Source organism: Hibiscus syriacus, unplaced genomic scaffold, assembly GCF_006381635.1.
Source record: "Hibiscus syriacus cultivar Baekdansim isolate YM2019G1 unplaced genomic scaffold, ASM638163v2 tig00111100_pilon, whole genome shotgun sequence".
In the NCBI taxonomy this organism is placed as follows: Eukaryota; Viridiplantae; Streptophyta; class Magnoliopsida; order Malvales; family Malvaceae; genus Hibiscus; species Hibiscus syriacus.
In genome coordinates this window covers 467167-482783 of record NW_024062985.1, presented here as the reverse complement: position 1 = coordinate 482783, position 15617 = coordinate 467167, and the positions used below count along the sequence as shown (strand labels likewise).

At 35.7% G+C, this 15617-nt stretch overlaps 1 protein-coding gene across 1 annotated transcript; it reads right to left on the bottom strand.

The window, feature by feature from the left end:
- Positions 1-2436: 2436 nt before the first annotated feature.
- LOC120153437 (protein TSS-like) lies at positions 2437-15617 on the bottom strand. The gene is given in 25 exon segments (XM_039165395.1): positions 2437-4631; positions 5173-5263; positions 6096-6208; positions 6503-6634; positions 6773-6956; positions 7330-7463; positions 7609-7713; positions 7807-7908; positions 8016-8108; positions 8528-8845; positions 9215-9316; positions 9407-9469; positions 9548-10052; positions 10817-10908; positions 10911-10973; positions 11082-11603; positions 11743-11784; positions 12989-13120; positions 13224-13291; positions 13408-13725; positions 13940-14012; positions 14881-14973; positions 15077-15138; positions 15217-15333; positions 15490-15617. Coding segments are annotated over 24 exon segments (5586 nt in total). The 5' UTR covers positions 15278-15333; positions 15490-15617; the 3' UTR covers positions 2437-2513.

Below are 15617 nucleotides of genomic sequence, written 5' to 3'. Positions count from 1 at the left end.
TTTTTTAGCATTGCATTTTTCGGCCGTTGTCGACATCCAAGATCTCCCATCATCGATGGTCATATTTTACGGTAAGATCAATACCAAAACGTTCATATTTCACTCCTCTTTCTTCACATATAATTGATTTTTGACGAAAATCTATTTTAAAGTTCTACGTATTAATATTCCGATATCTTTCAATGACTGTCCAATGAGGCTAATTTTGAGGTAGGTTGTTCGTCTTCTCGAAATAATGCTTTTCACTATTTAGATTTTTTAATAAACACCCCCAAATCCCATAAATCTAAGAAAGTCTCCAAACATCTAAAAACGATAGACTTTTTTGTTTAATTTGATAATTTTGAGTGGGTTTCATGGAAAACTAAATACATGCGAAGAATGAGGAGTGAAATGCAAACATTTTGATATTGATTTTGTAGTGAAAGATGATCAATAATTGATTAGCGACGGCGACCGAAAAATGTAGTGACAAAAATGTAATATGTTTAAAAGTTCAGTGGTCGGAGAATCAGAAGATAAGCGCAGTGAGTTTCGCCAGCTTCGGCAATAGGTCATCGATGTATAAAGAACAAATATGAGAGATAGACAATGAACTAATACAAGTGGATATAAGTTTTTGCGGGTGGTGAGGACTAAAGTAGTTGACAAAGAAGAAAAAGGAGACGACTTAGATGAAATTTTATGACAAAGTGATCTTTAAAATGAAAGAATACAACTCATTTTATTTTATTAGTCTGAAAATAAAACCAAAAGTTCTTTAAATAATATTATAAAAGATTGTATATATCATATCAATTCTATCGGTAAATTTTAAAATTTGTATATTATAATCTTATTAAAATTAAAATACAAATATATATAAACTAAAATATAAAAATTATATTATACTTATAATATATTAAAACCTATATAAATTATTATAATATGGACTTATTGTAATATAGATTTAATTTTTTTATGTCTTTATTTTTTAATAAGTATATCATTATAATTTATTTTTAAAGGAATTTAAAAGTTCTAGATTAGGTTCGTGAAATTTGGTGTATTTTCCAATAAAATGGGCATCAAATTTATGTTTAGGAGGTCAGAAAGGAGTGATTTGAAAATTTTGAACATGATAAGTATTAGCGGCGACGATCGATGGCAACCAACAACGGTGATGAGGAACAATCAACGACAGAGATTTTAATTGAATTCAACAGTCAAATTGGTATTTATTTAAAGTTTAAGAGTTAAATTAGTATTTTATCTAAAGTGTAAGGTAAAATTAGCATTTTAACCAAAGTTTAGGGTCCAATTAGCATTCTATCTAAAATTTAGAGGTGAACTTAAAATTTAATCATTTTTACTAATGCACCCGTTAATGACTCAATGGCCAAAATAGGAAAGATCGGAAATAAAAGTGACTATAATGTAATTTTTTAAAACCAATGACTAAAACAAGACAAATCAAAACTAAAAAGGACCAGGTCTGTACTTTACCCTTATTTTGAATTAAATGAATACCATTAAGGTTCAACATCTATTTAACATTCAACATTTTCCAACCATTTCTACCTTTTTTAACATTCAACCTTAAATGTAAAAAAATATAAAATCAAATTACTCATAAGGAATTAATTTATTTAAGAATGAAATTTAAATGCTTGATTTTGCGACCAAACATATTTAACGGAAAACACGAAATAGATAACTTTATATGTCTTAACAACAAATTTTAGCACCAATTTATTAGTTTGAACAATATAAAAAAAAACGAATTGAAAACATATAGGGACAAAATTGAAGTCATACAGTTGAAAGAAATGGACTATCAATGTCAATTGCTATGGCAAAAAACTCAGAAAAGATAAAAAGCAATATTCTGTGATCCAAGATCTAATAAATATCCTAACTCGAGTGTACACCAAAATTGTCTCCTCAACAGCGCTCTTTAATGCCCCATTAGTTAGCTACCACTTGAATTCGCTTAGAGTTTTCAACTTTCTCCTAACCAGATGATTTCCCACAACTTTTTAAGCAGCAAAAAGATGACATAAAGAAACTGAAGTTACAATACCTTATTTGAAAAGCCACTTCTTTCCTTGTTCATACTTTCAGCTGAATCAAGTAGAAATTCAAATCTACAGAATCTGCAAAAAAAGTTTTAGGATTGTTAATATGATCCTTAAGAGGGAAAGAGAAAAATCTTCTCCATCTGTGTGATTCTGATAGGGAAGGATGAGCTTTAAAAGGGTTAGCAGCATGTCCTAATTTTTATTTGTGAAACAAAAGTACCAAAATAGCCAGAACATAGCAAGACAGGTCATGCACATAAATATTACAAAAGGCATTCCTGGCATCTGTTAAACAAAACTAACCTGCATTTTTAGATCATAAATCCAAAGGGCGTTTCCATTTGTTACCATGAAGCAAGAAAGATATGTCTTTTCCTTTCGTAGGATTGATCAAAGTTTGTTTCTTCTACCCTGTTCCCGACAATCCTGCTTTGCAAGAAATAGAGCTTTCTGCTATGTAGCAGTAGATGTACAACTTCCACTTGAACAAAAGTCAGTAGATTTTGGAGATTCACTCCCCCTGACGACTCTGTTGTATAAAACTTTAAAAGATTGTGAGCCATATGGTCGACTAAGCAAACTGATTGGCATTCTCAATGTCTGCTTTCGGTTTCTTCTACCCCTTACTAAAATGCTGAAGGTTTTCTCACCATCAGTCTTCCTTTCAGCATTGCTTTCAGCCATATTGTGTGGGTTGTTGATTTGGCTCAGCACGCTCTCAGAGTTATCTACCATATTTTGATTCAAGCAACCATTTTCCTGTATGCTTTCCAAACCAACTCTAGCTACTTCCTTAACACTATTTATTGCCTCAGATGCTGAAATGTTGACTTCTTTTTTAGCTTTTCCGATCGTGTCAATATCTAGTGGCAGCATTGGCGCTGAAGTTGGGTTTATATCATCACTTTGCACTTTCTGCTCCAATATCCTATCAGAAATTTGCTCAACAATCGGTGATGGTACAGAGAACTCCATAGGATGACCAGGCCAAACTGCCCCAGGAATGAACTCGGGTACACTGGGGTTCACATTGCACTGCCATGAGAATTGACTGGGATGAAAAGGAGCGGTAGTTACAGGAAAGGTCATTGTTGGTACAGGTTGGGATTGAGTATAGGATGGATATATAAAGGGTAGAGACTGCATCATGCTTGGAGTTCGAGGAGGTGATGCATATGGATGATGAGGGGAGGAGCATATTGGATTCAGTAAGACAGTAGGTGGTGAAGAGTGAAGGGGCATGTTAACAGCCCAGGGTGCTACCGCTGGAACAGGTCTAGGAGGAGGAGGAAGGGTGATGTTCAAGAGGAGTGCAGCAGTACGTGAAATGGTCGTTGATGGGTTGAAAGGAGCTGCAGATGCAGACAACTTTTTATTGGCAAGTCCCAGACAATTATCAGCATTTAGACCTAAGGGTTTGTCCTTCAATTCTTCTACCCCTTTTAATGTGGAGTTTGAATTACTGTGGGATTCAAAACTTCCAGGTATATCATTCTCACAGAGTTCCTTTTTGGGAGAATTAATAGAATCCGGCATGCCAATTATTAATATGCCATCCTGTACAGCTTCATGATCCTCATAATCACCGGCTTCAAGTTCTTGTCCCTCCGCTCTCTTGGGCACCGTCAAACAAGAGTTATCTTCCATCACAGCAGTTGGCATACTTCCATCCTTGTTTTCAACTACGGTTTCCTCTTTTGGGTCATCTGCTGAATCCAGTAAATTGTTCTCACTCTTCTTTTCATACATGTTTTCCATCCCTGTAGTCAACTGCTCAAAGTTGTCTTTTGTTTCATTCATTTCCTCTCGATATTTTTCAATGTTGAAGTCTGGGTTATCAACACAATTAGTTTCAGGCCTGAAATGCAATTTGGAGATACTACCCGGAGGAGCCAACGCTACTTCCTTGTATGAAGGAGATTTCCCAAGACTGACTATAGAATTTTTTATTGGACAGTGATCATTGGGTGCTAAGGTAGAAGCTGATCCCCTAGGAGAAATAAACACCTCACCTCCATTTCCAGATATTTCAGTTGAACTTTTAGTAGATGGAGTGGACTTAACCCTGTATGTAACAGTTTTAATTATTCTCCTTCCAAACTTTGAACCTTGGAGGGGATTAATAGTGTGCTGCTCCACATGACCTCCATGAGATATTATTCGTTTCTTTAAACGGTAATACCTAGTATTTTGATGATTGGCACTGACTAGAGGAAGTTCCATACCAGGATCAACATTCTTTTTCTGAGAATTGAAAACCTTGCCTATAGTTGTCCGTCTCTGCTTTAGTCTCCGCCCCAGAGAGACAGATGCTCTTAGCCTTTGAACGTGTTGCCACCCATCATCCCCTTCAGCACGTGATTCAGATTGAATGTGATTATCAAGGTCCGGTCTTGCCTCTGTTGTCTCTTCTTCAACAGGAGCCTGAGACTGTACTGGCAAAGAGCACACCTCTTGGTTAGCATCCGGTTTATCTTCCGGTTCACATACATGTGTCTCTTCATCCGAAGGTTTGTTTTCACCCTCTGTAGGTGACTCCTCACAACTTGAAGGATGGATTTTTCCTTTCACCTGTAGAGAAGAATCGGGATTGCATCAGAGTAGCACTTTGGGTAAAAGGAAAAAGAAAGTAATGCATTTGATGGTGCATGCTAATAGCCATGTTCCCTTTTCCTGATTTACAGACTTGCAATTATCCAGGCTTGTCTGGTGATTCCTATCATGATAACGCCTTTAACAGGATGTATAGATGCTTTACTCGTTAAAACAAAATTGTTAATTAAAGTTGGAATGAAATTTTTTCCTTGTTTGGACGAGAATGTGCCGTCATATATGTTTTATTGTACAAGGAACAATTTATTTAGACATCCATTTCTGGAGACTATTTCTAACAGATCCTATAAAGCACAAAATAAAAATTTCTTTCTATTGTTCTTGGCCACAAGTACAAACAGCAAAAAACGTAGTCGCCGATATCTAGATAATGCTCTACTTCCAGTACCTACATATTAACTCATTTCAAGCAATGGCAGTTTTAAAGAGAATCAGATTTGAGTCGGTTTCCTTTCATCAACAATTAGTTTGACCAACCACATATTAAACTCCATCCTACCTTCATAATATAGCTTCTTCTCTTTTCTGCTGCAACATCTTTCCCTTTGGCATCATGATTTGGATTAATATAGTCGAGCAGATCAGACACACTGCAAAGTATAATAATATCAGCACCAGTACAGGGATGTCTGAATTTTTCCATTGCAGACACAAGCTAGAGAATATACATATGTATAAATTCTGATAATGGACGATATGATGACCAAAATATTTTTTTTATTTTGACCAAGCACCAAAAGAGTTCTTAGAGAACCAAACTAACTTCTAGTAAATTAATATTTTTAATCATTACAACAGCATTTCAGATATTCTTTAGTTCGATAAACTAAGTCAAATAAATATAAAGCGAGTAAATAATCTACAATATCAATGAATGGGGTATGAATGAAAAAGTTCAAAACATTTATGGAGGGCACAGATAAGCCACATTGTTTGGCCCCACCAGCATTGACAGGCGATGGGCAGGTTTTGTTTTTGATTCTTTTGCGTGTGGAACAAGGATCTGGGTAGGGTGAGCCAGCATGACGGATGAAGAATTGAGGTACATGGCCACCGTTGGTAATTTAAAGGGTAAAAAATAGAGGTACACTACAGAAAAAGAGGCTGAGGCTGGCTTTTAGGAGACTCTCCAATTAGAACTCATAAATGGAAACTGTTCTTATTTTGTAAATGTATCCTTCCATGAGGAATGTAAAGTTGGTTCCACAATAGCCAAGTGAAATCTCAAGACTTCTCAAGAAAAACCCAACCAAAGGCATGGATTGCATTTTTCTATTCTGAGCTGGGAGAGGGAGAAGCAACTGACATAATAGCAGGTCCAACTATGTGAATAGCACATGAAGTAGCAAAAAGGAAACAGCACACATTCAAGATCACTATTTCCTATCCCCCCTCTTCAGGGAATATGCTAAGATATTTTACCTTAAATGTCCCTTGCTGGCTATGGATGCATCTGGCTTTTTAGTACCATTTCGAGCAGCTTCTTGCTGTTCAAATGCCTTGGCCTCAAAGTACTCAAGCCATGCAGCAGCATCCTGCAAGATTTTCATCAAAGGATTAAATTGGTGATGGTGAATTAAGTAATGCAACCCTAAAAGATAATCGATCTATCATGTGGTGTCGGAAACTATTTATTGATGTGCTTCTGTCAAAATTACCAAGCTGCTATTGGTACCAACTTTCACTTCGTTATAATTAGCTCTGTCAACTAAGAGTTTGTTTGAAGTAGTAGCTGCATATCTCTAAGTTGCAGATTACTTAAATCTTTGAAGGGTTTGAATCATATACCGAAGAGAGTACATGTTCAATCTATGGACTGCAAAAGATACCTGGGTACGCAAATCATCTGGGCCCAGCTTTGCTCGGAGAATGTGCAAGGTTGTTTGTTCGTGTTGGACACTCAAAGGATATGCCTCCATCAATGAGAGTGCAATTGCTATAGCATGATAACTTGCTGCTGTCTGAAGACATTAACAAACAAAAGGGCATATAAGAAAGGTTTTGTTATGTATCATGAAACAGCAGCATAGATGCATATGACAACAAAAATTCATAAAGCCAAAATGAAATTAAATAAGAAAAAGATAAGAAACTAAAACCTGAATATGGTCCGGACCAAGCAACCTTTGGTTACACTTCAAAGCTTTGTGAAGATATCTAAGGGCAACATGCACGTTGCCCAGGCCTTCTTCCATCATTGCTACATTTATGTATGTTGCAGCAGTATTTGGATGAGATGACCCACAAGTAAGATGTAAAAGATACAGAGCTCGCTTTACGTATCTGATCCAACAATAATATAAAGATGTTCAGATTAGGAGGTTAACCAGAAAGATGAAAAATAAGACTTGAAATTGTCAGTACCATCTTACAAGATATTTCTTCAGAAACTCACAATGCCAAAAAGCAAACAATAAAACTAGCTTCAAAAAGTAAGATTTGAGAAGGAAAATAAATCTAGTTATATTCTTTTAATTAGATTCAAGACATTAAATCCATTCAAAGGCCCACAAGAAAACGTGCAGGTAGCTTCTTCAACATCTATAATTAATATTTAATAGTACTATAAGGCACCAAAGTTTATTTGTAAACAGCTTGTTTTAGGCTTGATATAAAATTAGCAAAATGTCAACATATAAAATGCAAACGAGCGTACTTAAGAGCAAGTTCTGTATGCTGAAGCCTGTAATAGAAGACAGCAAGATCTCCATAACTCTTCATTGTGTCTGGATGGTCTAGTCCGAGTTCTCTCTCATTGATATCCAAGGCTTTTTGCTGGTATATTGTGGCCTAAAATTGGGATAGATTGATTTAAATTCAAGTTGAAACCCTAAATACACAGAAAGTAAACACTTCTATAAAAATTATTAGGGTATTAGTATTTTAGTATGATATGGATTTCCACATTGCAGGTAGACATGGTTAACAACAAGACCTGATTGAAGTCTCCAGTGTGATATAAAACTACAGCAAGAAGGCTGTAAGCTCCAGCTGTCATACGATGATATGGACCACAAACTGCTACTAGCTTAGAAAGAGCCTGTAGAAAATGAAGAAGTATAACAGATTATAGAGCAGTGATACGAAAATAAAGTTGATGAACCATGTGTTAGGCATCATCTGGGAAGTATACCTTGGTTCCATAAGTTACTGCATCTTCGAGTTTTCCCTTATCTAAGGCTGTTTTAGATGATTCTAAAAGTTGTCTTCCATCAGCAGATGAGCACGCCGCTTGCTGAAGAGAAATACAATGCAAGAAAATAGAAAACCATAATAAAATCAACAAATTCTGAAACAGAGTTGAGGAAGGAGAAAAAACAATGTTCAAGAATTATTTACCACCTTATGCACAGGAACCAGGCTGACAACATCTGATAGTTGGAATGGGCTAGGAGAACCCATTTCAAAATCCCTTGGAACCAACTCAATTCCTACCTAAAAGAAGCAAAGGAGAGAGAAAAAAGAAATAGTTACTTAGTTTCATGCTTCAGAACAAGCACATCCATTTTTTGGTAACAGACCACTAGGTTTATGATCTCTAGCCTTCCTCTTGTCATGCGAAGTGTCCTACATAGCCATCGAAAATGCTCCCTTATTCTGAATTTTGATCAGAAAATTTTGTACTTTTAACCAATTTAGCAAAATCCATCATCAAATTCTATTTACAGAAGGAAGCGGACCAAGGTGTATACATCCCACTTTCCATGAGAAAACCACTAATAAAACAATTCAGCGTAATTTTAGAAATAGTAGCAAAGTGCAATATAGCTCCTATCTACTAAGTTAACGCAGTTGAATGTTATTTCATCTCCAAAAGCCTAAAAAATTGAACTGAAAATCATAGTATTTATTACCTTCTGGCATAGTCCGCGTAGAATTGCAAATTTCCTAATGTCTTTGAAGTCTAAGTTGCTAATATCCCATTCATATCGCTTCATCAAGAAGACCTGCAACCACTTCCACACCAGGGAATGGATTTTGCAAGACTTGTGTTGTTCTCCATTATTAGGAACTCCGAGCATCAGGTTCAGTGCTGAAGCTATTGATACAGCCATCTTATCAGTTTTAACGACAGTGGCAATCACTGCCTGCAGAATATGCTTGAATGCTCGAACAATCATCTCATGAATACAAAGTGACTGCACATGTGATAACTTTTCCGAAAGCTTCACCTAAGAGCATGAAAGAAATACCAATCAATAACATATTATGGGAAATAATAAAGTCAGTCTTTCATTTTTCTATATCTCACAGGCTCACACACCAATTTCAGTATATGGGGATAGGTAGCAAAAATGGACTGTGTACTGAATCTTAACAAACTATGATGAAAGGTCAGTATATTGGTGTTTCTAACAAGTACATACAAGTTAAATCTACTAATAAAATTGTGAACCCATTACAAATAGAAAGAAGAAAATTGGCAGGGCATTTCGGAATAGAAACAACAATAATCTGAAGCGTTACTTTTCAATCAGGATAAAGACGATGTACAGGGCAAGCATTTATAAATAAAAAATACATCAGAGTATGGCACTTACAACATGTCCAAGGGAACGCATCTGAAGACCTCTAGTATGCATAAAATCAGTCAGAGTTCGGCCATCAACTGGTGAGAGTTCCAAAGAACCAAAATCTGCAACCTGTTATTTCATAATAAGTACTAGAACCAGAAGTACCACAAACCTAACTACAGACACAATCAGAAAATTGAGGAAGTAACTCAGAATTACCAGTTTTGGAAGAGCAACTTCAGTGTAATATTTCTGAGACAAATCAATTAGTTCTTGTAAAGACTGTCAAACAAAATGGACATGTTAGACATATCCTCCCAATATACAAAATTCTATGCTATAGTAATTAAGAATATCTACCTTGCGATGAAGTCCAGTCTCTGATTCTTTTAGTCGAGCAAAGGCCTCTTCAGATAACTTCCTTTTCAGCTCAAGTTCATCATCTCTTGAACTCGTTTCAAGGTGCGATTCTATAGAAGTTTCTGCAACGTTTTCAAGAGCATCTGGATGAGAGTTTGAGTTTCCAGAACCTATATTACCATCTGATTTTTTCTTGTTTTTGAGGGACCTAAGAGGTGTCCCAAGTTCCCCGAGCTTCGTCTCATTCTTATGCTTCTCCCCAGATGGTTTTTTATCTTTTTGTGTATTATTTTGGTCCTGCAAGTGTTGTATCCAGCAGGCTCCTAGCTCCCATCTCACAAAAGGTTTCTGTTCGAGATCCTCTTCCTCAAGCTTAGCCAGACTTTCTTCCAGCAGTCTCTCTATTGAAACTTGGGAAGAACTAAGTTCTTCATGTTCCAAAACTCGAGAAGGCGAAGCCATATTAAGTTCTGAAGGTAATGTTTTATGGAGGAGGAATCTCAAACTGAGAAAAAAAAGGAACTCTTAAGAATTCTTCTTGTGAAGCTGAAGGAGAGAAAAGATAACCACAAACTAACGAACAATAAACGCATTGTAGTAAGTGAAATATTATGCCTTTTCAACTCAAAATAAGCTCATTTTTGTCACTCTTGTTTGGGGGAGAAAATGAAAGAGAAAATAGCATAAATGGACAAAAACCACTATGATTCCAAAGAAACCGACAGCTATATGTAAGCCATATCATCTATATGCAAATATGAAAACACCAACCCAGTGATATGCATCCTTGAGGTTTGAGTTATCCTTTCAAGATAAATAAATACAGGATAAAAGGGAAAGGTTTAATTGAATTTAAAAAGATATGCATGTGGCACCATCTAGATGCAAGTCAAGAGATCTCCAGTCCAATAATATGGACCTTTGAGGTTAAAGTTTTCCCTCCAATAGATGAATATTGAACATTAGAAAATATCTTGTTGAAATTTGAAACTTTAAGCATTAAGTTATTTTTAAATCCTACTGTATACACTCAAGAAGAGTTTCAGTTATCAAACATGATATATCCTTCTGCATAAGATATAAAATCCTACCGTATACACTCGAGAAGAATTTCAGTTATCAAACATGTTAAAATTTATCAAATCAACAGGTTGTTCCCTCTGCTATAAAATATAAAATATAATACAGCTCATGCATATATATATATATGTCTTACACATAGTAGAAATCAGAATAACCTGTTAATTTTCGGGCAAAAGAAAGAATAACCTGTTATTATTGAGGGCATTGGCCCCTCCTTCAGGCTGTTCAAGTTCCATGCTTTGTGATGGTTGACTGCTTTTCTCATTCTCTCTCTCCCCTCAACTTTCACAAAGGCAATATAGCCACAGTATCTCACATTTAGTACACCAAGAGTGGAAGTATCCTGCAGTCAAAATGTAAAATTGTCTCAATCTCACCCAGTCCAAAAGTAGAGTCCTGAACCATATAGAGACTTTCATTCATCATTAACATTTTCCAGATAATATCTTACATGTGCAACCGTGTTTTCATCAGCTGTGATCCCTTTCAATAAGTTCCTTTCACGCAAATTCGTTTGATCTACTCCAATGGCTTGAATTCCATCAATCTTAGTGTCCACCTTACAGTTTGCATTGGAAGCATCTTTCATTATCATAATATTCAAGTCATCCACACTCTCAGAGTACAGAGTTTCACAATGTTTTATTGAACTGGGATCCAGCTTCTCCATTACATGCTTCACAGCCTTGATGGCCCTGATAATTGCCAAGTCGACAAATAGGCTGTGAAGAAGAAATGCTTTCCTGTCCCGTATTTGTCTCTCCTCTGCTGTCTTGCTGGGCATGGATGCTAGAACTGAAAACTCATAGGCCCAAGGCACCGAATCACTTTTGCCATCTCTTCCTAAACCGCCTCCGTTACCACCCCACGTTTCATCCTCCATAGGAAGAGGTGGGAAAATCGATGGTGATTGCGCTGCAATTGGAGGTACAAGCCAGGTATTCGCTCTGAAGCCATAAGGAAGATTCCCAAACTGGAAAAGGAAGTTTAAAAAAATGTATGATAATGAAATAATACAAGAGCTCGGTTATCTTAACGAACAATTTATTGATTCTTGGGCATTTTCTGTCAAAACGACTAAAAAAAACAAGTAGCGAAGAATAATCATATACCTTGTTACGTTCTGAAAATGCTTTCATGAGCTCTCTGTATGCCTGTAATGTTCTTAACAAGATACTAACATCAGGAATTTCTTTCGAAAAATCAAAAGAGGCAACTTGTACTGAATAATGCACATAATTGAAGGAGAAACCTTTTAACATTTTGAAGTTAAAACGAAGGATTTAATACATAACAATGACACGTATCATGTGACAAATATCATAATTGAAGGAAACTTTTTTTTATAAGGGTTGCTCAAGATAAGTAAAGGAACCCGCTCCTGAAATTTAAAAACTAATATCCTCTTATACTAAAATACTAATAACCACCATACGTGCAATGTTGAAACAAATCTGCCGAGGCAATTCAAAAACATTACTATCAAATACCAATAATTAAATACCTCAAATTTTCAAAATTTTATTTCACCAAGACTCCATATCGATTTATGAAGTTTTGTCTTAATAATAAAGTTGAGGTTTAAAGTTTTGATTTATGAAGATTTCAAATTCAAATTTTATCTTGCTTAAATTTTATATGAGAACTCTCCAAATTTATTTTATTTTATTTCTTATTATACATGGGTTATGTCCAAATTTATTTTAATTTAAATTCAGATACAACTCAGATTTTTCAATCTAATCATGTTTTAAAATAATTGATTTTAATTATAATTTTAGATGTATTTTTTTGTAATTATAATTATGCCTATAATTTAACCTATAACTTAAAAAATCTATTATTAAAATTTTCAAATTCTCTTATATTTTAAAATTTTTCAGTATATTTTTTATTGATAATCTATTTTTCTTTTAAAACTTTATAAATTCACTCCCTCTAAAATTTTACAAATTCGTTTCTCTAATATAAAATCCTTAATCCTCAATCACAACTCTAAAATCCCCATAGATTGAAAATCTAACCTATGACTACAGGATCTATAAGAATTAAAATCGTTCTCCAAATTGCCCATTCAGCTTAAAAAATCTATGTATAATATATATCATCGAGACTCCCATCACACAACACCACCGACTCTTATTAGCTGATAAACTAACAATGTTATCAAATATTAATACTATCATGCTTAACGAGAGAAACTCTTAAAAACCATGCATGAAATGAAAGACTATCATTTCCAAAACCAGTAAACTCGTTAAGAAGAAAATCAATAACTTATCACGTTTCAAAGCATTCCTCAATTGAGCTAAACAAAACGATTAATATCTTAAAAAGAGGGAAAAATTAAAAACTGGCCTTATCAAAAGCTTTACTAAGTTGGCGTAACAAATCAACAAGATTGTGACAAAGAATCCGCTGCTTCCCAACGCTATAAAAACCTTTCCGGCATGCTTCCACGTGAACCAGCTTTCCATTGCAAAGTTTAACCTGGTAATTCTCACACAAATCAATTACAAATACGAGAGAGAGACAGAGAGAGAGAGAGAGAGTCTTGCGAAGAAAGAGAGAGGATCAAGAACGAAGATCTCACATCAAGGGATAAGAGATGATCGTCGCGTGAGATATCCTCAACTTGCCGCTTTGTTGCTCTCCTTATAACTGAAAACGAAAAAAAAATAGTCTCCAGGCTAAGTTCAAACCGTACGCGAGGGGGAAAAAACAGAAGAAATGCAAACAAAGACAGACAGAGGGTGGAAGGGAGAGAGAGAGAGTACACTGAAGAGGAGGAGTGAGATGAGAGAGGGAAAAGAATTCGAAGAAGGTGCCGAGGTTAGGACAAGAATGGCTCATCTCTCCTTCTGCATCTACCGACGCGTCCTTCTTTGAAGATTTCGGAGATGATTCCTTATTCAAACCGGAGACGGTTTTCTTAGCTGCTGCACCGCCTTTGACCAGCTCAACCGCGGCATTCTTGCCGGCGTCGTACTTCCGCTGATCTTTGGCGGTGATCGATGAGCCAAAACTCCTGGTGCAAGCCACGATATCCAGTATCCGTCTAACGTGCTCCACCGCGCTCTCTTCATCGTACTCTTCTGTTTTATTTCCAAATTCGATGGAAGAAAACAGAAACACAAACAAACTAGCAGTTAGGTTTTTTGGGGAAAAGATACAATGAGAATAAAGCCGCGCGAAGCAAAATCGTATTTCCAACACACCGTAACGCGTATATTTTTAGTCCACCTCGTCACTAACAAGCTTTCTTTCAAAAAAATACTGCATTTACATTTTTGCCCTCCTAAGTCTTACCTTCAGTTAAGGTTAAAACGCAGGGTTTGAGCGCCGAAACGTCGACGGAGTCTTTTAACCGCAGCCCTCTGACCTGAGAAGCGTTAAAACAGGAAACAACTAAAGGTCTGTTTCATTTTGACCGCGGTTAAAAATAATGTCTCTCCAATTAATCTCATTTAAAATAATAAACGAAAAACAGAAATATGAATTTATTTTGTTTGTAGCGCAAAATGAGATGCACCCTCCCTCATGTAAAGAAGACGTGAACAAAATTACACTCCATTATTTCGGAGATGGAAAATGATGGCCACAACAATTTTCTCAACTCGAGCATCATCTGTATGTCGTTTCTGCTGTTATATTCTTTTGAAGCTGACATTATTTTTCAGGATTTAAAATATAATAAAAGAATGTTCATGGTTTTATTATTAATAAAACAATGAATAATAACAAAATTATCTCCCCAACGTTTATAAATAATTATTTTACCCCCATTCCTTTTTTATAATTTTATTCACAACGTTTTATTTTGGAGTAAAACCTCTCTTGATTAGATGTAAATCGCTAATTGGCTAACGGTAAACGTTTCCTATTGACATAACAAGTCCACATGTAATGCCACATCATAAAAAAAAATTAAATTATTTTTAAATATACTTTTATAAGTGTATATATAATTAATTACAATTATAGTTTACTTTAAAAATATTTTCTTGACGTCATACATGAACTTAGCACGTCCGCGTGAGACATTGACCGTTAGCCAATTAATGACTTTTATCCAATTAAGGAACATTTTGTTCTAAAATGAAATAGTGAGGACTAATATGCTTAAATAAAAAGATAAAAGGCAAAGTAATAATATGTACAAATGTTAGGGAGTAATTTTATCATTATGCCTAATAACGACTAGTAATGTGTTTTAGTAAAGTAGTTTACCGATATGCGCGCACCCTTACCTCATGTGATAGGGAGAAATTTGTGATGTTGCATGTCTCTGTATTCACCGATAATAGGCGCCGAACATCTAGGATCCTGTCTGTTGATATCCCCTGCCCATTTTTTTTACATGGTAAAAACAAACGATAATAAACAAAATTTACTAGTCAAAAGGGCATGAAAAAAGGAGTTTAACGACCGAGCGCACGAACAAACCTTGAGAATAACACAAGTTTCATCGGGGAGGTGCACCGTGATGTCCATCACCACCGGAAGAACTGCAAACACAAAGAAAGGACGGTTAATTCTATTAAAGCGGAACTGAGAAGTGGAAATACTAATAAAGTAATAGGTACCTTTCTCTTCCTTCTTCTTCTTCTCTCCTTTGGACTTTCCGCGGCTGTTCTTTGGAGCCATTTTTCGGGAGTTTGGAGCCTTGATATTTTTCAGCTGAGATATCTACAACTGCACGCCTGTAACAAGAGAATGAATTTAGTTGAGTCCTGTCATATTCGTAAACAAAATTCCATCAAACGATGAACGTGTTTCAATTCCAAGATAATATATAAATGGCAGACTCGCAGTTATCTCCAAGATAATATATTAAAATGACTAGTTATAAGAATTACCGAGCGCAGCTGCAGCAGAAGAGAAGGTTTTGTGAGACTTGCTGGGAAAGGAAGGTAAGTTCAGAGATATTGAGATAAGGAAGAGGGCAAAAACATTGAAGCTTTCATCCGCGGTGGGGGGATTAGAA